The sequence below is a fragment of the Ruditapes philippinarum genome, unplaced genomic scaffold (assembly GCF_026571515.1).
Source record: "Ruditapes philippinarum isolate M1 unplaced genomic scaffold, ASM2657151v2 ctg721_1_1_1_1, whole genome shotgun sequence".
NCBI classification, from domain to species: domain Eukaryota; kingdom Metazoa; phylum Mollusca; class Bivalvia; order Venerida; family Veneridae; genus Ruditapes; species Ruditapes philippinarum.
In genome coordinates this window covers 288561-314823 of record NW_026863746.1, presented here as the reverse complement: position 1 = coordinate 314823, position 26263 = coordinate 288561, and the positions used below count along the sequence as shown (strand labels likewise).

At 32.3% G+C, this 26263-nt stretch overlaps 2 protein-coding genes across 4 annotated transcripts in view; one reads left to right on the top strand and one right to left on the bottom strand.

Moving 5' to 3' along the window:
• LOC132723200 (cysteine desulfurase-like) overlaps positions 1 to 26263 on the bottom strand; it is a 76256-nt gene that overhangs the window by 40221 nt on the left and 9772 nt on the right. Inside the window, exons 7-13 of one of the 3 annotated variants that reach the window (XM_060707875.1) lie at positions 25408 to 25542; positions 23332 to 23489; positions 10896 to 11001; positions 7959 to 8040; positions 6612 to 6695; positions 5794 to 5883; positions 3108 to 4764 (exon numbers count right to left, since the gene is read on the bottom strand). The exons of 1 other annotated variant lie outside the window; for it this stretch is intronic. In XM_060707875.1, coding sequence (XP_060563858.1) covers positions 4701 to 4764; positions 5794 to 5883; positions 6612 to 6695; positions 7959 to 8040; positions 10896 to 11001; positions 23332 to 23489; positions 25408 to 25542 — 719 coding nt within the window. In that variant the 3' untranslated portion in view covers positions 3108 to 4700. Of the gene's footprint in view, positions 1 to 3107; positions 4765 to 5793; positions 5884 to 6611; positions 6696 to 7958; positions 8041 to 10895; positions 11002 to 23331; positions 23490 to 25407; positions 25543 to 26263 lie in introns of those variants that run through there. One more of the 3 variants, XM_060707877.1, reaches the window with a different exon arrangement.
• On the top strand, positions 13461 to 20056 carry LOC132723198 (uncharacterized). The gene is made up of 2 exons (XM_060707874.1): positions 13461 to 13938; positions 18271 to 20056. Exon 2 carries the CDS (start codon positions 18272 to 18274, stop codon positions 18821 to 18823), a length of 552 nt encoding a protein of 183 aa, XP_060563857.1. The 5' UTR covers positions 13461 to 13938; position 18271; the 3' UTR covers positions 18824 to 20056.

The following is a 26263-nucleotide window of genomic DNA, read 5'->3' as shown; positions in this document are numbered from 1 at the left end:
TCACCAGAAACAAAATTGAGTCAAAAATGTGACTGTTAACAAGGTTTTTCCAAATTTGGGCGGTGTGACCTAGTGTTTGACCCTAGGTGCTTGACCTAGAAATCATCAAAACAAACTTTCAGACCAATTTCCAGGATATTTGGATCAAAACAGTGGCACTAGAGTGTTAACAAGATTTTTCTATTTTTAGCTCCTGCCACGTAGTTTTTTATCCGAGATGACTCATGTTCCAACTCATCCCAGCAATTACCTAGACAAGCATCCTGACAAGTTTGATAATAATTGAGTCAAAAATGTGACCACCAGAGTGTTAACAAGGTTTTTCCATATTTTGGCAGTGTGACCTAGTTTTTGACCCCAGGTGACCCATATTCAAAGTGTTAGCAAGGTTTTTCTATTTTTAGCTCCTGTGACCTAGTTTTTCATCCGAGATGACCCATGTTCGAACTCATCCTAGCAATTTCCTAGACAAGCATCCTCATAAAGTTTGATGATGATTGAGTCAAAAATGTAACCACTTAAGTATTAACAGTGTTTTTCTATTTTAAGCTTATGTGCCCTAGTTTTTCATCCGAGATGACCCATGTTCTAACTCATCTGAGCTATTACCTAGACAAGTATCCTGACAAAGTTTGATGATGATTGAGGCAAAAATGTGACCGCTAGAGTGTTAACGATGGACAACAGATGACGGACATTCAACGATCCTAAAAGCTCACCCTGAGCTAGCTCAGGTGCGCTAAAAATGTGTACATAGAAGTGTGACGACCTGATTCATGCCTGCCACACATTGTCATGATGCATATTTATACATAGTAATATATAAATACAAAATCATTTAAAAGTCCATCCATAAAAGAAAAAGACATGAGGTTGGGACAGACAGAAACTGATAAAGACAGACTCTACAAATACAATGTGCCTCCAGATTTCAGGCGAGCATAACAATAAAACAAGAGGGCCATGATGGCCCTGGGGTCGCTCACCTGAACATAGGCCCCCAGGGCCGGGCCAGTTTAAACCAAAGGGCTTTTATTTGAACAAACTTGGAAGACACCCATTAGAAGATATTTCATGATGTTAAGTTTTTACTATACACAAATAATGAATAACAATGACTTTTGCCCCCCTCCCCCTCCCCCTGGCAGGGCCAATTTTAACCCAAGGGCTTTTATTTGAACAAACTTGGTAGACACCCCATTAGAACATGTTTCATGCTAAATATCTTAGCTCTAGCTCTTTGGGTTCTTTAAAAGAAGATTTTTAAGTATTTAATTACTATATGCAATATAGGGAAAATCAATGACCCCGAGGGCGGGGCCAATTTTGACCCAAGGGCTTTTATTTGAACAAACTTGGTAAACATCTATTAGAACATGTTTCATGCTAAATATCTCAGCTCTAGCTCTTTCGGTTCTTTAAAAGATGATTTTTAACTTTTTACTCTATGTATATAGGGAAAATCAATGACCCCTGGGAAGGGGCCAATTTTGACCCCAGGGCTTTTATTTGAACACATTTGGTAGACACAACTTAGAACATGTTTCATGCTAAATATCTTAGCTCTAGCTCTTTGGGTTCTTGAAAGGATTTTTTTAAAGTTTTTACTATATGCATATAGGGAAAATCAATGACCCTCTGGGGCTGGGCCAATTTTGACCCCAGGCCTTTTATTTGAACAAACTTGGTAGACACTGATAAGAAGATGTTTCATGCTTAATATCTCAGCTCTAGCTCTTTGGGTTCTTTAAGAGAAGATTTTTTTAAGTTTTTACTATATGCATATAGGGAAAATCAATGACCCCCTTGGGCTGGGCCAATCTTGACCCCAGGGCTTTTATTTGAACAAACTTGGTAGACATCCATTAGAACATGTTTTACGCCAAATATCTAAGCTCTAGCTCTTTCGGTTTTTTAGAAGAAGATTTTTTAAAGATAAGAAGATGTTTCATGCTTAATATCTCAGCTCTAGCTCTTTGGGTTCTTTAAGAGAAGATTTTTTTAAGTTTTTACTATATGCATATAGGGAAAATCAATAACCCCCTGGGGCGGGGCCAATTTTGACCCCAGGGCTTTTATTTGAACAATCTTGGTAGACACTTATTAGAAGATGTTCCATGCTTAATATCTTAGGTCTAGCTCTTTGGGTTCTTGAAAAGAAGATTTTTTAAGTTTTTACTATATGCATAAAGGAAAAATCAATGACCCCCTGGGGCGGGGCCAATTTTGACCCCAGGGCTTTTATTTGAACAATCTTGGTAGACACTTATTAGAAGATGTTTCATGCTTAATATCTAAGGTCTAGCTCTTTGGGTTCTTTAAAAGAAGATTTTTTAAAGTTTTTACTATATGCATATAGGGAAAATCAATGACCCCCTGGGGCCAGGCCAATTTTGACCCCAGGGCTTTTATTTGAACAATCTTGGTAGACACTCACTAGAAGATGTTTCATGCCAAATATCTAAGCTCTAGCTCTTTGGGTTTTCTAGAAGATGTTTAAAGTTTTTTCTTTTGGTTGCCACGGCAACCAGAGTTCTGCACGGAATGGAATTCTTTGAACAACTTTGTTAAGGCTTCACACAAGGAACATCCCTGTGAAGTTTCATTATGATCTGCCTTATGGTTTCAGAGGAGATGTCGTTTGAAAAGTGTGAACCGACAACGGACGACGGACACCGGATGACGGACGAAGAGTGATCCTGAGCATATGCTCAGGTGAGCTAAAAAGAAACTTGGCCTTAAGTTCTCCTCTACATACATATTTTTTTTTACAATTTTTAAAACACCAAATTTGATATCATACATAGATCAGCTAGGGAACTTTAAACAGAAAGATATGTTATACATTATAAAAAAATACAGAATTACATTGAAAATCATTTTTTTGTGTGCTTTTCTTTGACCAATTTCAGTGAAAAACGGTTGCAACAGGTTTCATTTTCAGGATACAAAAACTTAATCTGAAATTTTGCACAAAAGTTATTGGTCTAGACCTACATCAAATGGAATATCAATCTTTAAAACTTATTTCCAGTCCTGTAAAGCCAAAAAACCTCAGTGGAGTCCCTTTAATAATTTGATGTCATAGAGAGAGAAAAAAAACAACAACACTTATTTAGGTAGAACAATTTGATTCAATAACATTTAGTTTTTACAAATTACACAAAATTATATATACATACACAATACATTTTTGACATTATTCAGCAAGCTACAAAAAAAGATCTATCATTTTTAAGATCTTGGAATTGTGGATTTAGTTCAGACGGTACAACAACATCTGTATCAACAATATTACAATATCAAAGGTATAAGTATAGATAACATATTATGTTATACATATTCAATTGACAAATCAAACATACAATATGGTAAAAAGTACTTTTCATTTGTAACTTTTAACGTACCAAAACAGTCACATAGCTGAGGCAATTATGAAAATGTTTAAAGGTAAGCCGTTAATTTATATAAACAATCTGACAGGAATAAGAAACAGAAAATTAACACTTTTCTAACCAATATTTCATTACAACCAAGTGCTTATTTTTGTGCTTATTAACTCACATTTACAAATAAATTTGGCCATATAATGAGGCGTGTGAAGAAAAAAGTCAATTTGTCTTTAAACAGGCATCTATAGTTAAAACTTGAATAGCTCAATAACGGATCAAATTAGTGTTGTTTTGTGAAGGAAAAAGTCAATTTCTCATGAAGTTAAAACTTGTTATCTATGTCTCTGCTATAAGCAAGCAGTGATCTAGTTTTGTATAAAATAGTGACTGCACATACTTTTAAGCCTTTTTCCCAATCAACAAACCAATGAAAATTTCTAATTTAATCTTGAAAATCTCAAATAATTGTCAATGACTGCTTTAAATCTTGTTCAAATGAACATTTCAAAAAGATTTTATGCTTTAAAGTGAAATGGTCACTAATGAAAGGTTTGTTAAACAAAAAATAATTATGTAGAAAGTATTTAGTATAAGATATAACAATTATATATGGATGTTGCTGGCTGGGACATACGATAACGTTATCGTATGTCCCAGTTGCTGCCAAGCTTAAGATATACATGATCCGATGTTACATATATTTATATAGCAGGTAATGAAATGTTCTAGAACAAAATATTATTATTTATCATATAAATGTTCATACTAGAACTTTATCCACATTTTTTTCAAACAATAATTTATTAGAATATCCAAATGATACATTTCTATTGTTTTGATAATTTTTTCAAATATTTATGGAAATGTGCAGATTGTAGACCAATCCACTTATAAACTATTGAATACTGAAATATATAAATAACATGTGCACTATGAATATAAATTGTGTGGCTGTAAATGGTCTGCCAGCATTTTCATATCAACAATTCAACATTATATCATTCCATAAAATTTGACAATACTGAAAATAACATTGTCATCTAGACTGTCATAGAGGAATTTATTGTAGACTGGTTCTAAAGAACATCAGTAGACTGGTCCTACAGTATTTTACAAATCCTGGACTGGTACTCATAAAAACATTGTCAATGATACAGAAAAAAAAATAAAAAAAAAACACTCAAGAAACAAACTGTTGGTGTGTAAAACAAACAAGTTATCGTACACTTCCCTCAACAAAATTCAGACATTTTTAGTAACCAGGCCAACTGTTTATATATAATATCACATAATTATTAACATTTTGTTCTAGTGCTGTGACCATTTTATTGTCTTCAAATCTATTCCTTCTTGAACCATCTCCCATAAAGGACTGAAATACAAAACAACAGGTTAAAATTTAACATTTAATAACAATGTTTATTAAAATATCACATAAAGGATTGAAATACAAAACAATGGGTTAAAAATTAACATTTCATAACAATGTTTATTAAATTATCACACCTTCAGCAGAAGATTTTCAATAAAGACTTAAGACATTTATTCAATTTTAGAGAATATTAGCTTATTATTTTCTTGAAACATGTTGAAAATATTTTATTTATTGCATCATCTTTACTGTTTTGTTAGCAAATAGGTGTGCAACATTCTTCTTGCCAGTGATTTTTCTCACTTAATTGGGAATTGGCCTAAGACTCTGATTTTTGGACAAAATATTGCAATAATTGCTAATTTGGGGAGTAAAAAAGCTGGAGTAAATATTTTGGAACTGTCCTTTAACAAATTTGGGGAAATCACAATGAAAGTATGAAGTTGGTCAGTCAACAGTATAGGGCCAAGTCAGTCTGCACAGACTTTTTTATGACTCGCCTGGCTTGAGGGAAATTTTGAGCCAGGCTCAATATTGGTGGCAAAGGTTAATCGCTCTTGGTTCCAGCAGCTTGAGGGAATCATGTTGAGGAATTAATCATGTTCAAATAAATATAAAGAGGATATTCATGTTTCCTCTGTAAAAACAGCATTGTTTTCATCGAATGGTATAAAAATAAATATTTCATGAGTGGCAGTAGCCATGAGTGAAATATGATAATTTCCAAACCACAAGATGAAAATAAACCCTGTATTTGAAGAAAAATCTTAAATTTTCTGATTATTAACTTTTTTTCTCTTTTTTAACCTTATGAATAGGAAGAATTCACTTTTTAGTTTTTAATTTTGTGTATTGGCAAAATTTAGAAGAAAGTAGTCTGTCAAGACACCAGTGAAAATACGGAAAATATCTTTCACTGCGGTGAAAAATAAATTTTTACAATGAAAATATGGAAAATAAAAAATATGGACTTTATTTCATCAGTATTTCTCACTATTTCATTTATAAGTATATAATATAAATAAGAACCTCATTTCTCTTAATCTGGTCACATGTTCAATACATTTATCAGCTGTGTAGTCTATCTCTGCTTGGGTTGTAAATCTTCCAATACCAAATCTGCAATGTTTTTAAGAGTCAGACAATAAGTTCATGCAATATCCTATAGTTCCTTGCATCAACAAAAAAACCCCAAAAACATTTTAAACAATATTTTATTTTACCCATGATACTCTGCCAGGATTTCATATTAATGTTCCCATTTGTTGTGATTAAGTAAAAAAACATGAATAAATTTGTGTTCGACTTATTTTAAAGCACCACGCATGACTACTCTATATCATGTACATATTTATCTATATTTAATAGCTCCTACACTCTTTTATATAGAAACTATAAAGTAACTAAGTTGCTAACCCTAAGACTATTGGGGCAACTAGATATACTCGTGCGACCAGTGCAGACCAAGATAGTCTGGCACATCTGTTTGTACTGCCTGATCATGGTCTGCACTGTTTCGTATTCAATCAGTTAACATTTTAAAATTTTCAATAAAAAAAATCTATGGTTTTATCCTGATTGAAAGATGGATAAATCCATCAAAGCTATTTAGTGCAATGAAAGTAAAGTAACAATAAAGTAAAGTAACAATAAAGTTTAAACTATCTATTGATGTGTCTCATATCAGTACAGTATCATGAGCTTTTTGTTGAGGCACATATGACAAGTATAGCATACAACTACACCCTTCCCTTGAAATACCTCACCAAAAAAAAACAAAACAATGACAATATTTCAGTTTATTTGTGTATATTTGTAAAGAAAATAAAGAAATCTATTGTAACTACCTTATTGAGGAATGAGCCAAATCTTCGTCAGCTCCGATTGCACGTAAAACATAGGATGGTTCTAGAGATGCTGATGTACAAGCACTGAAAAACATTTATCCGAACATGCTGGTTAGTAAACAATCAACATATATGTAATACAAACTGTTGAAAGCTTTTTAAGATTGAGTCCACCTGCTAGTAGCTCAATACAGAGAACATTAGATTTGTAGACCAGAGGTTACTGGTTTGATCCTGAGACAAGATAAAATTTCTCTGTGACAACTGAAACCAGGCATCAAGTGTAATGGTCATTTGTCTCTAGCTACATCAACTAGTAAGAAATAATTCTCGGATAATAAGTTGATCACTTGGGGAGAAACTGTTAATTACCGGTTAGTTATCCAGTTACTGCGAATTCACTTATATTTGTGTGGTTTTATAAAAACTAGCATTTTCGTGGGTTCTTAAATTTGTGGATTTTCAATTTCTTGTAAAAAAAAATAAAAATAACCTAATGCAAAGTAACCTTACACTTAATCGCCTTGCATTTCACTTACCGCATGTACATATATTTACGTATCACACAGTGCTTGTCAATAAATTTTATCCTAATTGCCTCTCGGCTGAAAAGCGCTCATGCATGTTTGTATTATATAAATATAGAAAAGAGACATGGCAAGAAGTATTTGTTGGGATAAAATTTCGTCGGATCTTAAATTCGTAGATTAACCTACCCACGAAAACCACATAAATTCGTGCCCCACGAATAATAATGATTTTAGACTAAGCTGTTTAACCCAAAAATGTGATAAAATCTGTGTTAACAAAATAATTAAACAATCATGTCTTAACAAGTACCAGTACTGAATGTATAAACAAATACCGTTAAACTCCTAATAAACGCCCCTCCCCTAATAAAAGCCCCCCAGGCTTTTTGATACGGAAAAAATCTGCTCATCAGGTGGTGAACTCTTTCATAAATCCGTAATTTTATTCAAATCCTTCAGAATCCATTTTATTTCATTTAACACAAATATGTATCACATGTACTTAAAAATCTTAACACATTTTAATGTTATAACCAACACTTAGTCTTGTTAACTTTCAATGATTTTTGGAGTTAGGAAAAAACGTGTTGTAATAATAGCCCCCCTTTTGGAAAATGTATAGCTACCGGGGGCGTTTAATAGGAATTTTAAGGTATCATGGTTTTAACTTGTGTGTGTTTTAAAGGGAATAAAGCTATAATTTGTGAATAATTCATTTTAATAAATGTATAACTTTAAGAAAATATACCAGAGCAACAGATAAGCTTTGAACATGAACAAAAAAAGTCTAATAATGAAAGAAAAGTAGAATTATCACCTTCCAGATGAAAGAGCAATGTCTTTTAAAGCCATCAGTAGACTCTCACCTTCCACAAACGCAAATGACAAATTCACACATCCTGAAAAAATCAATAAACTTTACTTTACTAGGACTATCACCAATCTTAAGTTATATATAAGCCATATACTGGCTAGTGGTTACCTAACCACCTAACCAATATTTCTGAACTTGCCTGAGTGCTTACCACTTCTATTACTCTTTAAAGAACTTTCAAACTTATTTCTAAATATACAATGTTTTAATAAGTGAATAAATGGCTTCACATAGAAATATCTTAGATCAAGTTGTCAGAGAAATTTTGACTTTTTAAATTGGGATTGCAAGTCTTTGTACATGCCTTAAACAAGTTATCTCTATTGAACTCTCAGAGTTGGCTAATTTTTCATCTTTCATGACAAAACAATTTACTTAACCTTTAATCTGCTGAATTTCTTAAATGAACTTATTCTGGGAGAGTAAAATGAAAATTTAAAGTTGGTCAGCCAACATTTCAGACTGGTCCGACTGGACGAAAGCGCCTACAGGACTGGCTTTACTTGTCACAAAGAGCTGATAACTTTTGGTTCCATTAGGGTAATTTTGTTTGCTTTGTTTGGGTTTTACGGCATACCAACACAATTTATGTCATAAGGCACCGAAACAAGAAAGATTATTTTAGCTAATCTCGGGTGTTACAAACTTAAAGAACACCATGGGTAAAAGATATCTCATTTGCAGGAATTAAGAGATACATAGACTTCATTATATTTCGAAACCATTTACTCATTTCTTACAATCATGCAGAGATAAACATGGTTGTAATTCTGATTCCTAAACCCTTCAAGACAACCCCATAGTTCCAAGGGGCTATAGCAGGGAGTGGGTAAAGCACTAAATGTAATAATAACAGGTTCAAGCCCTGTCATTTTATTACACTGAAATTGAAATCCCTTAAATCCAACAGTTAAACTAAGGGATGGAATAAAAACGTTTTTTGTCTTAACTGATAATACATGTAGATTCACAATATTTGTTTCTCTGTATAATGGTAACATTTTGAATTATCTCAATGTTTTGCACAAGAGGGTTAATTTATATGAGATGTGGTATTTGACCTTTAAAATTATGGGAGAGAGATATAAAATTGTCAGAGAATAGAGATAAATGAACTTATAAAAGAACTTATCTTAATTAACCCTCACCACCCTAAATATCTTAAATGGACTTGTCTATATTTCAATCTGGACAAAACCATTCATCATTTTAAGGGAAAAATTTCAAAATAAGTACTCACTGAATAGCATTACAGTGGAAAACATGATCACACAGCAGATATGGTTGTATTAAACAGTCATGGATAGACTCTGTTGCCACCAGCAGGCTATGGGTGACTGTATGCTATTGTATGTTCTTAAGTCTATCTAAAATTTAAATTGACTGTATGCTATTGTATGTACTTAACTCCATATAAAATTTGAATTCAATATTAACTTTACCAAATGAAATCTGCTATTATGAAAATATTATAAAGTTTTCGATTTATATATTGTTATAGAATATACATATTTGGTCATTTTATTTTCTCCTCTCACAGAATTCACATTTCTTAACTGTTGAGGTTTTCAATGATTTTCTACAAACATAAAATTTTACTTCATACACGATTTTTGATATAAAGCGGGAAAATATGTTTTGAAGTGTCACTTAGCTGTGTATATATATTTACACAATACATAAGCTAAAGTCATTTACAAACTGTTACATGCCAATCAATGGTAACAAACAACAGAAAACAGATGTCTCTTCCCATACATGTATAAACAGATTGTTAATTAATATTACTTTCCTCTGAAAAAGGCATTACCAATAATATCAAAAGGGAGATTACTCTTGAGACTTTACTGTAACTATTCTAAAATTCTGGTTCCTGGTTCAGAAGCTTCCTGGTTGATTCAGGATGGGGCCAGAATATTTTATGAGTTATAAAAAGCCTCTCATATATAAATAATGGTACATGTAAGGTAAAAATATAGATATATACTTGAAATTCATCTTTCCTTAATATCACTCATTAGGGTCCGATTCCAACCCCAAAATCAATAGAAGTCATCTACTAGTTATGACCAATCAGTATTTGAAGTATGAAGACTTCATGATAAATAGCTTTCAAGATAATTAGTGGAAACCATTTTGACATTTAAGGCCCCTGTGACCTTGACCATTGACCTAGTGACCCCAAAATCAATCTATTAGTAATGACCAATCAATACGTGAAATATGGAGACTTTGTGATAAATAGGTTTCAAGATAGTGAGGGCTAACCATTCTGACATTTTAGGCCCCCGTGACCTTGACCTTGAACTAGTGACCCAAAATCAATACAGGTAATCTACTAGTTAACAAATCCATATCTGAAATATAAAGACTTTGAAGATAATGAGCGCTAACAATTATGACATTTTAGGCCCCTGTGACTTTGCGCTAGTGACCACATAGTCAATAGGGGTCATCTACTAGTTATGACCAATCAGTATTTGAAATATGAAGATTTTGTGATATACAGCTTTCAAAATAATGAGCAAAATCATGTGGTCTACCGACAGACAGATAACTTTCGGTTCTTGGTATTGAACATTCCCATAAATTTCGTTGAATTCCAGCTAGTAGTTGCAGACAAAAAGCGCGGAAACAATTATTGCTAGTTTTGGGACTGACAGACGATGGAGAAGTGATCCCTTTATATCCCCGCTATTCTATAGCAGGCAACACAAAAATATTGTGATTATACCATAAGTGTGTCAATCCTGAGTGAGGCAACACTTTGACATGTCATAAGGTTAATGAGAGTGACAATACTGATGTGTGACAGACTGACTAACATTTTATGGACTAATGAATGCATCAAAGGCTTTAAGAGAGTATAAGGTTCCAAACCTGGGTAAGTCTTTTCTGGATCTCCATTCCGTATAACATGTGGAACTTTTTCTGTAACTCTGTCAATTAACCTCTTAGCAAGAGCTGATATACGTGTATGATCATACTGAAATAGATAGTAATAGATATTTTTACTATTTGTTTGATTAATAAATACAGAATTTAACTTATTTTTGGTCATATTTCTATGGTCATTGAGCCCTATTAAGCTAAGCTGGCCGACAAAAATAGATACAATAAAAATATCAAAATTGATTAAATATAAAGTAATTTATCATAAAATTATAAAAAAATATTATGTAAACCAATTTACTTCATGGTTATAATGTAAAATATAACATAAATAAATAAATAAGTTTTATGACCACAGTAAGACATACTTAAATATTGTGAAAAATATGACGTAAATAAGTGGCTATTGTAAAAACATCACTCAATTTCTTACTTGATATATAGTGACATTATCAACATTTACTATCAACTCAGGGACAATAACTCTTACAATGTAAGGCAATTTATATATTCATTTGCTTTAAGTCACATGGTCACTGTATCAGCCTATTAGCCATCAGGGCAATTTTTTAGCTTTACTGGTGGAGGAAGACCTCAGGTGCTCCTGTTTGTATTACTTAAATAGGAACACCAACGCCTTGTAACCTTGCTAAATTCCTTCTTCACAAGAAAGAATTTATAATTTCTTTTAGAATGCAAACTCACTGCCAAGGTCATTTGCCACTACTCTTAAAATGCATAATTGGAAATTTTTCCCCAGTGAAAATATCACTTTGGACACTAAATTGCTCAAGCCACCCCTCCATTCAAAAAAAGAAATATTGTGTATAAAAACTGAACCCATTCACAGTAAAAATATTTCTTAAAGTTGGCCTATAGTCAAAATATTTAAACGTCCCAGACTACATGACAACAAATATTTCACAGGCCATGATTCCTTCAAGTGATAAACATGACAACAAATATTTCACAGGCCATGTTTCCTTCAAGTGATAAACATGACAGCAAATATTTCAAAGGCCATGTTTCAATCAAGAGATAAACATGACAACAAATATTTCACAGGCCATGTTTCCTTCAAGTGATAAACATGACAACAAATATTTCAAAGGCCTTGTTTATTTCAAGTGATAAACATGACAACAAATATTGCACAGGCTATGTTTCCTTCAAGTGATTGACATGACAACTAATATTTCATTAACCATGTTTCCTTCAATTGATAAACATGACAACAAAGACAACAAATATTGCACAGGCTATGTTTCCTTCTAGTGATGAACATGACAACAAATATTGCCTATGTCATGTTTCCTTCAATTGATAAACATGATAACAAATATTTCACAGGCCATGTTTCCTTCAATTGATAAACATGACAGAAAATATTTCTAGGCCATGTTTCCTTCAATTGATAAACAAGACAGAAAATATTTCTAGGCCATGTTTCCTTCAAGTGATAAACATGACAACAAATATTGCACAGGCCAATTGTATCAATAAAAAGAAAATTTCTTTCTATCATTTCAATATGAGATTTTGACTGAACTTCGATATCAGCTGACCTAGATAATTTGCCATTGTGACCAGCTTTATTGTCCTTTTATGTACAGTATTGTCCTTTTATGTACAGCTATGACATTCAGACCATGTTACAACTTCTTCTTTAATGGATGGTAAGATTATTGAAACAAATTAAGTATGGTATCTCTAGCAAAAAGCTTATCAGTCGCCTACATTTGGAGATTTAAATGTATTTCAGGTTTAATATTTATTCCATCTTAAGATAATACCCTGTTCCCTCTTTATCAAGGAGTTTGCTGTTTATTTTATGAATCACATGCATGCCTCCAGATAAGCCAAAATTTTTCGATAAAAGCAAAAATTGGGAAAAACTAAGATTTTAGAAAAGTAAAAGATTCAAGATTCAAGTAATAATTTACATGTTATTTGCGATTGATGACTGATATTTCAGAATTTATAACTATATTTCTATTGTGTTACGCAGTAATTGTTATTTTTTGCATATTTTTACCTCTTTATGCTAATATACATGGGTTGCAAGTGCCTATGATAATGTGTAAATTGCTTCCTTTTGGTTGCCATTGATAATAGTGATAGGATTTGGGAGGTACATGGTATGCAAGCAAAAGGTGTCTCATAAGTCAAAATGGCTGGCCCTTTCAGTAGGGGTGACACTATAATAAACAAGACCTTTGCCTTTTGCATGCCTCTAGATAAGCCAAAGTATTTCAATAAAAGAAAAATTGGGAAAAATTTACTAAGATTTTAGAAAAATAAAAAAGATTCAAGTAATAATTTACATATTATATGTGATTAATGACTGATATTTCAGAATTTATAACTATATTTCTATTGCGTTACACAGTTAGGGTTATTTTTGCATATTTTTACCTTTTTTTGGTAATTTACGTGGGTTGCAATGCCATTGATAATGTGTAAATTGCTTCCTTTTGGTTATCTCAAAATATTATACATCTAAATACATTTTCAAAATTTCATGACAATTAGAAAGAATCTGGATCGGAATGCTGCTTTAATCTTCTTTTTTCTTATATTAAGTTATATTTACAAAAATTACAGGAAATGACATCATTGATATCAACAAAACAAATTACCAAAACATTGCTGATATTTTCTTTGCATATCTGTTTAATGAAGGAGTAGAGTATTTATCACTAACTGTGAGTGATATTTTATTCAGAAAATAATACAATTATGTTTTTCTTTAAAAAATATGTTTTATTACATTTTATATTATTTAAATAGACAGAATTATACATATAATCAAGCCTTATATCATCATATATTGACAGAATTTTATAAAATCTAAAAGGGACATTAATCAATTAACTCTCATAACAACTGTTAGGAAAAGGAAGTGAGTTATTTCCCTTTCATTTCATTCAAAACCAAAAGAGGAAGTAAAAATAACAAAATTTCCACTTATCTTGTCAACGGAAAAAAACCAGTTTCAATTGATTATTTCTATGAAATACTTATAAATCAAGTAAGTTTAAAACTTTATTTCATGTACACAATTTCACATCTACTTGTCTATAGAATGAATAATGTAAGAAACACAAAAAATACAATATATATCTATATTTAGCTCCATGGTAAGAAAGTAGTTCAGGCAATATTTAAGACAGTGTTTTTAATTTTTGTGTCTCCCTTTTATCAATCTCAAAAAAAGAAAATAATTGTTTAAATCAATTATGTATTTCAATTAATTAGACATTTAACATTATTATGTTTCACATTATAATGTTTATTTACAATATTTTGTTTGTGTAATATAAATCTAAATTTCCACATATCTGGTCAAATGAAAAGAAATATTTTCCCTTCATAATTAATTTTCAAGAAATTTAGATAAAAAATTCATAGTATGTTTATAACTTTATTTTATATCATAAAATTTCTCATCAATATTGGATGAATTATGTAAGAAAGTGTAACATGAATAATTAAATTAGTGTTTTAGTGTCTCTCTTATATGATATATTTTTGCAAATCTGTATAATGTAGGAGTAGAGTATTAATCATTAACTGTTAGTGATACTTCATTCTGAAAATACTATGATTATGGTTTTCTTTAAAAAAAATAAATATGATGTTTAAATACATAATATATTATCTAAATAGACATAATTATCCCCCGCCGATGGAATCGGGAGGGGGATATAGTTTTGGCGTTGTCCGTCCGTCCTTCCATCCGTCCGAATTTCGTTTCCGGAGTAGATCTCTGCAACTACTGGCTGAAATTCAACAAAACTTTATGGGAATCATCAATATCAAGAGATAATGCGCATATCATCGGCTTGTTCCAGTCCGACACTTTAACTCAAAGTTATGGCCCTTGATTAGTTATGCAGTATGCATATAGAGTAAAAATCGTTTCCGCGCTACTTCTTTGCAACTACTGGCTGGAATTCAACGAAACTTTATGGGAACCTTCAATACCAAGAGGACATGCGCATATCATTACCTTGTTATGGTCAGACACTTTAACTCAGAGTTATGGCTCTTGATTAGTTATGCAGTATGCATATAGAGCAAAAATCGTTTCCGCGCTACTTCTCTGCAACTACTGGTTGGAATTCAACAAAACTTTATGGGAACCTTCAATACCAAGGGGAGATGCGCACATTGTCGCCTTGTTATGGTCAGACACTTGAACTCAGAGTTATGGCCCTTGATTAATTATGCAGTATGCATATAGAGCAAAAATCATTTCCGCCCTACTACTCTGCAACTACTGGCTGGAATTCAACGAAACTTCATGGGAACCTTCAATACCAAGAGGACATGCGCATATCATTACCTTGTTTGGGTCAGACACTTTAACTCAGAGTTATGGCTCTTGATTAGTTATGCAGTATGCATTTAGAGCAAAAATCGTTTCCGCGCTACTTCTCTGCAACTACTGGTTGGAATTCAACAAAACTTTATGGGAACCTTCAATACCAAGAGAAGATGCGCATATCATTGCCTTGTTGGGGTCAGACATTTTAACTCAGAGTTATGGCCCTTGATTAGTTATGCAGTATGCATATAGAAAAATATTTGTTTCTGCGCTATTTCTCTGCAACTACTGGCTGGAATTCAATGAAATTTTATTGGAACCTTCAATACCAAGAGGAGATGCGCATATCGTCACCTTGTTCGGGTCAGACAATTTAACTTTGAGTTATGGCCCTTGATAACTTATGCAGTATACAACCAGAGCAATTCTCGTTTTCGTGCTATTTCTCTGTAACTACTGGCTGGAATTCAATGAAACTTTATGGGATACGAAGAGGAGATGTGCATATAGTCGCCTTGTTCCGGTCAGACACATATAACTCAGCTTTATGGCCCTTGATTAGTTATGCAGTATACATACATCTCATTGGCATTTCCAGATATTACTATTTAACGCAGAGTTATGGCTCTGTTAATGCCCTGAATATTTATCAAGTTCAAAGAATATTACTGTTTATGCCATGATAAATATATAAATACGGCCTTATGTCCTCAGTTGTTGTGTTAGTAATAACCAGTACTCGGCGGGGGATATAAATTCAACGAATTTGCTTGTTATACATATAATCAAGCAGGCCTCGACATTAAAGCGTCCGTTGGTTCGAGACCACTTGATTTTGGCAAGGACCACCTAATTTTAAAACCCACTGGTCCATCGGACCACTTGAATTTTCTTGTTGATGCAAGGCTCATTTGGGAGAATGGCGATTTGGTCAAAAACGTGTTATATAATTTTGTTTAAAATCTATGTCCGATGTACATGTATATGGTTCATTAATTTCTGATTAGTTAAAGAAGTTCTTAAGTCATCAATAACTTTCATTTTAAGTCGCTAAAATTTAGTTTATGCAAGTTAAAAGAGTTAAGAATTTGTGATATAAATTTAGGTACAAAATTCATTCAAATGGTGCTAGTAATTATGCATCGTCTTATAACCACGGCGGAACCATTAACATTTATGTTATGTTACATGTTAATCAACTGTGAGTATCTGATGATGGTAATTATATGATATTGGATAAACTTAAATTTCAGATACTTGAATAACGGCAGCAAACGAAAGGAACTGGAAAAAATACATCTAGTAATTCTATGCTATTTATCTTCATTTTAACTGTTTAACGATAAGAGATCTGTTTCTTCTAGAGTTAAAATATTTTAAAAGGTTAAAAATACCCAATGTCAAAAATGAATATCAACCAACAAGCAACAGGGAGGTAAAAATCTGTATTATAAATCTGTGAGAAAAATAAGATAAGTACAGTAAATAATAACGTTGTCATTATTTTAATAATTTAGATATTTCCTTGTTTTCAAAGACAAGAATAAGATAATTTATTAGTTCCATTAAAAATATTAATCTGTAAAAGATGCTATGTTATTAACATACCATGTATCACCAATGAATATTTGAATAACAGTAAGAAAATAACAGACACAAATGGCTTCACTATTCCCTAACTTGAGTTGAGGGAGAAATCACTTGAGTATAAAAGTTAACATAAATAAGAGCTCTGTTGTGTATTTTTGATTGAGATAAAAACAAATAACTCGAAGATAAAATACCTACTGACTTGCTCTCCCTTTTCTGATTAGATGAAAAATACCTATCTAAAAATATTTGTTTTCTTTAAAGGTTAATAATACATCTTTGTCAAAAAGTTTAAACATTTGTTTCTACATTTGCAGTAATATGATATAATAATGATAACTGACCACCTGACTTCTGGAAGGACCACCTAACTTTCTAATCTAGTGGTCAGGTGTACCACCTGATAAAAAATTAGTGTCAAGGCCTGTCAAGCCTTAAATCATCATGTGGATTTTTTTTAAATATATTGACAGAATTTAATAAAATTTAAAAGGGACATTACTCAATTAACTCTTATAATAATTGTTAGGAAAGGAAGTGAGTTATTTCCCTTTAATTTCATTCAAAACCAAAAGAGGATGTAAAAATAGTAAAATTTCCTCTGTTTTTGTCAAACGGAAAAAAAACCCAGTTTTAATTGATTATTTCTCTGAAATACTTATAAATCAAGTAAGTTTAAAACTTTATTTCTTGTACACAATTTCACATCTACTTGTATACAGAATGAATAATGTAAGAAACACAAAAAATACAATATATATCTATATTTAGCTTCATGGTAAGAAAGTAGTTCAGGCAATATTTAAGACAGTGTTTTTAATTTTTGTGTCTCCCTTTTATCAATCACAAAAAAAGAAAATAATTATTTAAATGAATAATGTATTTCAATTTAACAGAAATATACATAATTATGTATATTTATTATCAAGTATTTTTACAATATATTAACAACAGTCGTGTTAGTCATAAGTCATAAATCTAAATTTCCACATATCTGGTCAAATGAAAAGAAATATTTTCCCTTCATAATTAATTTTTAAGAAATTTGAATCCAAAATTTAAAGTAAGTTTTAAACTTCATTTTATATACAATCTTTTTTCATCAATATTGGATGAATTATGTAAGAAAGTGTTTTATGAATAATTGAATTAGTGTTAATTTTAGTGTCTCTCTTATATCGAAATTCTGAGAACAAATATTCAAATTTACGTAATAGAGAAGAAAAAATACCACAACCAAATAAAGAAAAATATGTAATATTCTTGATCAATTGATAACTTTCCAAACTTATTTATCTTATGTTTCACAATGTCCAGATTCAGGGTCTCCTGTTCTATACAGTTCTGGGACATAAAGGAAAAATAAGTAACAAGTAGAAGTATGTGATAAAATTAATTTGACTGCTGAATGAAACAGTTTTCTCTTTTACTAATATATTACAGAATGTTTCAAGAACCTGACGGCAGAGAAAACTTATCATTGATATTATCAGAGGTTTTACATGACATTGGTGTCAATGAAAGAATTGTGATGAGACAGAGAAGAGGACTCTTGCTGAAAGAGAATATGAATAATATCAGTCACAGATTAACTGATCTAAATAAAACATACTATCATCTAGGGAGTCAAAGTGAAGGTACAACTACTATAGGACTTCATTCAGACTTTGATATACTAATGTGTCATCATGTTGCCAATATAATACAAGACTGGTCAGAGTGGGAACATGACAAGTTAAACTACCTCATGATACAGGATGAGAACACTACTCCCGGGTATTGTTTCTTACAACTACTCAGACATGATGAACCTCTTCCTGCAACTGTCATTCCTGATGAACACCATATTACTGATAGAAGAGGAAGAATATTGTATAAAAACACAGTGATAAATGATTTTCTTGAGGGTGCTGATCAGCAGCATGGACCATCTATTGCTGAACAAGGACAACCTGGATTATGTGATAGAGACATGGTGTTAGCTTTACCATTGTAAATCATGGCCTCAATCAGCATCAGGTTGGTTACAAAGACAGGGTATTGGCAGATGGCCAACACAAGAGATGAGAAGATATGCAGCCAGTACTGGATGTTTTGTTGTTCCAACTGGAAGTAAGATCAGTGAATATCCTGAACTGGAATGGAGAATATCTACATCAATGGCAGAAAGATGTATTATGTACAATCTAAATATAACACAAATAAGGTGCTATGTACTATTGAAAATGATTCTTAAGTCCTTCCTTAATCCTCAAGATGAAATCAACATATCAAGTTTCATGTGTAAAACAGTTCTATTACATTGTATAGAAAACACAGAGTCAGGAATATGGAAAGATAACAATTTATATACATGTTTAACATACTGCTTATTGGAATTACACAGTTGTGTACAGAATGACTGTTGTTCACATTTCATTATACCAGAAAATAATTTGATGGCAGGGCAATTTACAGCTGAGACAAAACATGAACTTTCAAAAAATATTTGTGATTTTATACAGAATGATAGACAACGGTTACTTAGTATTGATATTGATGATCTTGGTCATAGACTTCAAGTTAAACTGAACAGGGTACCACATGGAATTAACTATTTTCCTTCTTCTCTTGAAATATATGAAAATGTTATGACGTTGGCATATATAAACATTGCAAAAGACATAAGTAATCAGCATATGTATATTTTAAAACATTTACAAAATAAAAACATTAGAACAATACAGCAATCTGTAAGTAAACTAAAGACATTCAGTGACAATGGTAATAGATTAGAACATGTTGCATTCAAGCTTCTAGCACCTTTTCTTTTTACCACATACGGATCTATCCTAGCATCATCCAGCATTGGTGAAAATAATCAAGTGTCACCTCAAGCATTGGTTTGGTTATCAGCTGGTTTAAACTCAGATATCTCATCTAGCAGACTTAAATTGGCTTCAGTGTTTTACAGTACAGGAGATATGGAGAAAGCTGAACTAATTCTGAGACACACAGAACAACAATATTATTCTTATCCTGTTTTACCTATCTGTAGCTGCCATAAACAGCCCCCAGAAGCAGTAACAGCAGAATTCAAGAGGGTATGTAATGAACAAAGTGAGGACTGTATCAAACATATTACAGCTTTTTGTGTCAGATTTATACAGGGAGAGATCAACTGTGTTCCTCATGAACTACAATATGAAATGTTCAGATCTACACAAGATGACATGATACACAGACATGAGTATAAAGACTGTTGGATGGACTGGGCTGTAGTTGATTCTCTACCTCTCCTGTACTTCCTACAATACAAGATCTATCGTCATCTACAAAGACATCAAGATCAACAACAAGCACTTTGTAAACTTATAAGAACCATAGAAACAGATAAAAACCTCAAACATAGAGAAACAGCTCTAAACATTTTAGGACAATGTATGGAACAAGAAAACAGACCTCAACAAGCATTAAAATGCTACATGCTTTCTCTTCAACAAAGGGCAAGAAACAATGCAGCAAACTTCCATATATGTAAGCTCCTTTCTGGCTTACTGGTTAGCCAATAAAATTGGATCAAAAAAGGAAAGTATGAAGACTTGAGTTTTCAATGATATGATTATCAAACTGATTCAAATAACAAAATAAATGCCTGCCATTACACTTTTTATCACATATTATTTTGAAATACCATTAAAGATGCGAAATTGAAAGAATGATTCCAACTTCATTGACTTGGAATATCTGACTTTACATTTAAGAGTTAAGAGCATCTTGTGTAGAGGACCAGTATTGCTTGTGAAAATGTATTTTAAATTTTGGTTTATAAGGTGAAGTTTTTTCCAAGCTTTTTTAATACAGTAGTCAAAACAGTTTTAGCTAGTCTTCTATTGTTGGCAATATTTATTAAAAGCCTTGTTTTATAAAATGTACCTTGTATATAAAGTCTTGTTCTTATTTTATATTTTGTACCCTGAATACATTTGTGTATCATAAGTCTAGTGCTTATTTATTATATGTACCCTGTATACATCTGTATATAGTCTAGTGCTTATTTTATAAAATGTACCCTGTAAACATTTGTATATAGCCATGTGGTTATTTATTATTCTATGTACCCTGTGTATAAAATGACCCTGTTTAATGCAGTCATCACCACTATTGTCTCAAGTCAATAGGAATAATGAAATGGTCAACTGCAGAATGTACAAAAAAAATACAAGAGGGCTAAAATGGCCCTATATCACTCAACTGATTTCTAGAAAAAGTCACAATTCTTAAATGCTTAAGCAAGTCATAAGGTGGAATCAATTTGGATCAAAGGGGTATGATTAAATCAATCTGTATAGCTAAAGATTTTTTGTTGTTTTTACTATATACATGTGAAGAAAATCAATGACCCCCCCTCCCCCGGGCTGCATGTGAAGAAAATCAATGACCCCCCCTCTCCCGGGCTGGGTCAATTTTGACCCAAAGGCTATAAATTTGTACAAACTTAAAAGAGGTATACTTTAAGTTGAAACAAGCTTGGTAAACACCCACTAGAAGATGTTTTATGCTAAATATCTAAGCTTTATTCCCCTAGGGTTTTTTTTTAGAAGATTTTTGAAGTTTTTTCTTTTGGTTGACATGGCAAAGAGACTTCTGCACGATGGAATTCAATTCTTTGAACAATTTTCAAACTTGACCTCCTAAGGAACGTTAAATGAAATTGGCTTACCAGTCTATGAGGAGATGTTGTTTAAAGTAAAAGATTACAGACATACGATGGCTGAACAAAAAATTGCAATCACAAAAGCACACCTTCTCACTTTCATCAATTTGGACTTGACAGTCAAACAATACAATACGTTTGTTTGGTAGCAAGTCTTCTTTTGATCAAGTTCATTGTATAAATCACATCCATAAATAACAAAATTATGACAATTTGTTAGAAATTCAATAATTTGGCCTTGATAATCAAGGTCATATAAAGCTCAAGTTCAACCTTTTTAGAAAGTCTTCTCCAAAAGGTTGTTTTATCAAAGTATGGAGATAGTCTCTATTAAATACCAAGGTACAGTAAATTACAAGAAAAATCAGTGAAAATTCAATAATTTGACCTTCAAGGTCAAGGTCATAAATGAGCCAAGGTCAATTTGAGTTTGAAATACATTTAGGTTTTATCTTAAAGAATGTTGGATCTTAATATGAAGTCAATCCATTCATTAGTAAGAATGTTGTGACTTAATATGAAGTCAGTCCATTTATAAATAACAAGTTATAGCCAGTTACAGCAAAAAAAAAAATGAAAATTTCAATTATTTGACCTCCAAGATCAAGGTCATTTGTAAGTGAAGGTCAAAACCTGTCTGATGAACTTAAAGGTCTATCCTAAAAGATTGTTGTGTTTAAATTTGAGGACAATTCATTCAAAAATAACAAAGTTATAGCCACTTATAGCAAAAATCAAGCAAAATTTAGACATTTATAAATGAAGGACAAGTTTAGTCTGGTTTACTTAAAGGTTGTTCTCCCAAGGGTTGTTGTGACAATACACTAAGAACTTAAAAAGCTACGATCAAACTTAAATTTTGGGAAACAGCAATTGAAATGCCGACATGACTGTAACAATACATCTTTTTTTATTTGAAAAGAAGTCGACAAAAAATATTATGAAGTGAACAAAGAAAGTTATTTGTATATTTCAAAAACCACTTTCAATCCACATAAATTACCCAAAACAGGTCAAAATATACATAAATAGGATGATGTTCTTTCCCAGTTGAAGTTACGGGGTTTATTCTTTTTGATCTTTGATTTACTAAACTCTATAAGCAACCTATTTCCACCCTATAAGCAACAGTTTGTACAGAATAAACATGAAAAGTTTTCCAATAAAGTCACCGCCAAAGTGCATGCAAATGTACAGACTAACACAATCACAGAATGTTCCCTCTTTGTAAAATATGTAGGAGGAGTTGCACACATATATTTTTATATAAAGAAAAAAATCAAAAAGGGCTAAAATTGCAATCAAAATGATTAAATAACAAACCCTCACAATATGTAACTGGACACTTAGTGACAATGGTTCTATGAAAGTTGGTTAAAATCCCTTGAAAATGTATTAGACAAGGTACACTCAGATTTAGTTTTTGACCAACATTCTTCAATCCAATTACTAGATTTTTCTTTTTGAAAGTCAGAATAAAGAAACATAAAATTCTTGTTATTCATTTTATTGTTGTAACAATAGTAACCAGTTGTAACTACAGTAACCATAACAGGATGAATTCCTGTTAATAATAATACATTACAATAAACAAATTTTGATAAGGGGGTGGGGGTAAAGACAGGTGAGGTGTTGCTTGTTATACCTGCTTCAGGAAAGTAATTTATTATGATTTACAAATGTCTCCTGCTGATTCAAAAGTATTAATAAATACAAAGGATTCTGAACTCTACCCTTTTACATTATATCTTAGTTTTATCATAATGTATAATGTACAATTGAGAATAGCATTGATGAATTAAATTTACCTCCATTTCCTGCATTGAAAGTTCACACGCGGCACCTATACCGACACACAATGGCGTGGGTAATGTGCCACTCCTCATACCATGTTCCTGGCCGCCGCCACTCATTGGTGCTTCAAGACGCACCCTTGGTCTCCTCCGAACATACATGGCTCCAACACCTTTAAATATATATATGATTAAAATAGCATTACCACACCCTGTAATGACAAGCAATTCTAAATTCTAGACTTATAAAGGCCATCCAAATTGCAATAATGAAATTCATACATTAGTTTTGTGAGTGAAATAACATATTCAGAGTGCACTTAGAATTCATTAAGTACATACTTAGGTCTACATAGAAATATTTTTTTTTTAAATAAGACTCCCATTATTGCGTTACTAACTTTGATGCTTATTATCTTAGAAATTTAGTTTTTAATAAAAAATATTTTTATGATACACTTAAAGAAGTGTAGCATTTTTTTCAATCTCAATATCACATAGAAAATATGCTTAAAATTAAAACAAAATTATAAACTAGAAATGTGTCCATGGGACACGGGTGCCCCCACCGCGCCACTGTTCTGTCAATCTTATGACTCTAGAGCAAAAATTTTTTGAAAATTTTTGAAAACTAAAAATCTTTTACTAATGAAAGGGCAAGAACTTTACAAATACTGAATAAATCCACAAGCAAACCCCAAGGTGCATAAGTACAACATAATGAAACGGTTTTTACTAAGTCAAGGGTAATAACTCTACAAATACTGGATAAATCCACAAGCAGTACCCCAGGTGCAAACTTAATATGCTGAACAACCTTACCGTAAGGTTTTATGTCTCTATCTCAAAAACTTTTTGAGTTACATGTGACACAAGTTGAAAATTGCAAGACTTTTCTAAGTCAAGGGCAATAACTCTAAGAATGCTAAATAAATCAAGACAAAAATACCCAGGTGCACAACTACACATGCTGATCAACATTCCTGTAAAGTTTCATGAATCTATGTCAAATCCTTTTTGAGTAACATGTGACACAAGTTAATAATGCAAAATTTTACTAAGTCAAGGGCAATAACTCTAAGAATTCTAAAAATATCCAGACGAAAATACCCAGGTGCAAAACTACACATGCTGATCAACATTCCTGTATAGTTTCATGACTCTAGGTCAAATCCTTTTTGAGTTACATTTGACACAAGTTGAAAATTGCAAAATTTTACTAAGTCAAGGGCAATAATTCTAAAAATATTAAAAATATCCAACAGAAAATACCCAGGTGCACAACTACACATGCTGATCAACATTCCTGTACAGTTTCATGACTCTAGGTCAAATACTTTTTTAGTTACATGCGACAAAAGTTGAAAATTGCAAAATTTTACTAAGTCAAGTCCAATAACTCTAAAAATACTAAAAATATCCAGACGAAAATACCCAGGTGCACAACTACACATGCTGATCAACATTCCTGTAAAGTTTCATGACTCTAGGTCAAATACTTTTTGAGTTACGTGCGACACAAAAGTGAACAGACGGACGCACAGTACAGTAATTATGTGGCTACTTTATTGTTCTCTCTATTGTTCTTTTTAGCCACACAAAAGAAAATATCCACATAAAAGCATTACGGAATGAATGACATCAAAAAGAAAGAACAGTTACCTTTTGTCCCTATAGCCACATAATTACTCTCCAGTGAGTGCCGATGGATGGAAGGACGGACAGACAAGGGTATATCTAAATGCCCGCCACTAAAGTGGGGGCAGAAAAATCTCAGAACAATCAAACTTTTGCAGAACAAATGGAAATTTTGAGAAATTTATCACTAATCCACAATCCCTGTAATTCTTTATATGCAAAGCACAAAAATACGAGGCAAGCCTTAATATTATCTTTGTTTCCCCTCCCATCGCCCCATGTCAGATTGGGTATGGGTAGGTAGGTCGATAAAATGATACAAGATTTCACATGAAGACACCAGAATTTTTAAAAAAAAAAACAAAATTCTTGATATCATATTTTCAGAAAAAATTGTAGTTCAGTCCTTTACAAATTGGATGAGCTATACACATGTAGAATTATTACTCTCACCTTTTGGTCCATATATTTTATGACCACTTATAGACATAAGATCTATATTCATTTTATCAACATCTAGTGGAATCTTGCCGACAGCTTGTGCAGCATCTGTGTGGAAAAATATCTTTTTTGACCTGCACAACTTCCCTACAAGCAGAAAAAAGAGCTGGTTAAACTGGGTAATGCTCCTCGACTAGGTTTTGGACACAGAAAAGTATATCTTTTGTAGTTTCAGAGTTATGTCCCAGACAAAGTTCAAAGTGTGATAATTCCAAACTTAGGCAAGGCAGAGTTACTGTTCTTCACTGCACTTCTACTCAATGAGATTTATCTACCAACTTGCGTGCAACACGTCATCTCAATATGGTGATCATTTCTGTGAAATAGTTGTAAAATCCGACTTCAAATAACAAAGTTATGGGCTGGACACGAATTTTGCTGCAAGGTCATGCTGTGACCTTGACATTCAAGGTAGGGACCCAAATAATGCGCCCGACATATCATCCCTATTTGGTGATCATTCCTGTGAAATAGTTGTAAAATCCAACTTAAAATAACGAAGTTATAGGCTGGACACCATTTTGATTCAACGCCATGCTGTAACCTTGACCTTCAAGGTAGCGACCCAAATGTTGGGCCCTACACATCGTCTCAATATAGTGATCATTTCTGTGAAATAGTTGTAAAATCCGACTTCAACTAAGTTATGAGCCGGACACAAATTTGGGCCGTACGGATACCCTCAATTACTCCCAAGGTGGGGTAAAGTTGACCCCAGGGATATTTATTATTGGTACAAACTATTTTCAATTTCCCATAATATGTCCCATTTTTCAAAACAGGCATATCAAAAGAGCAAGTGTGTAAC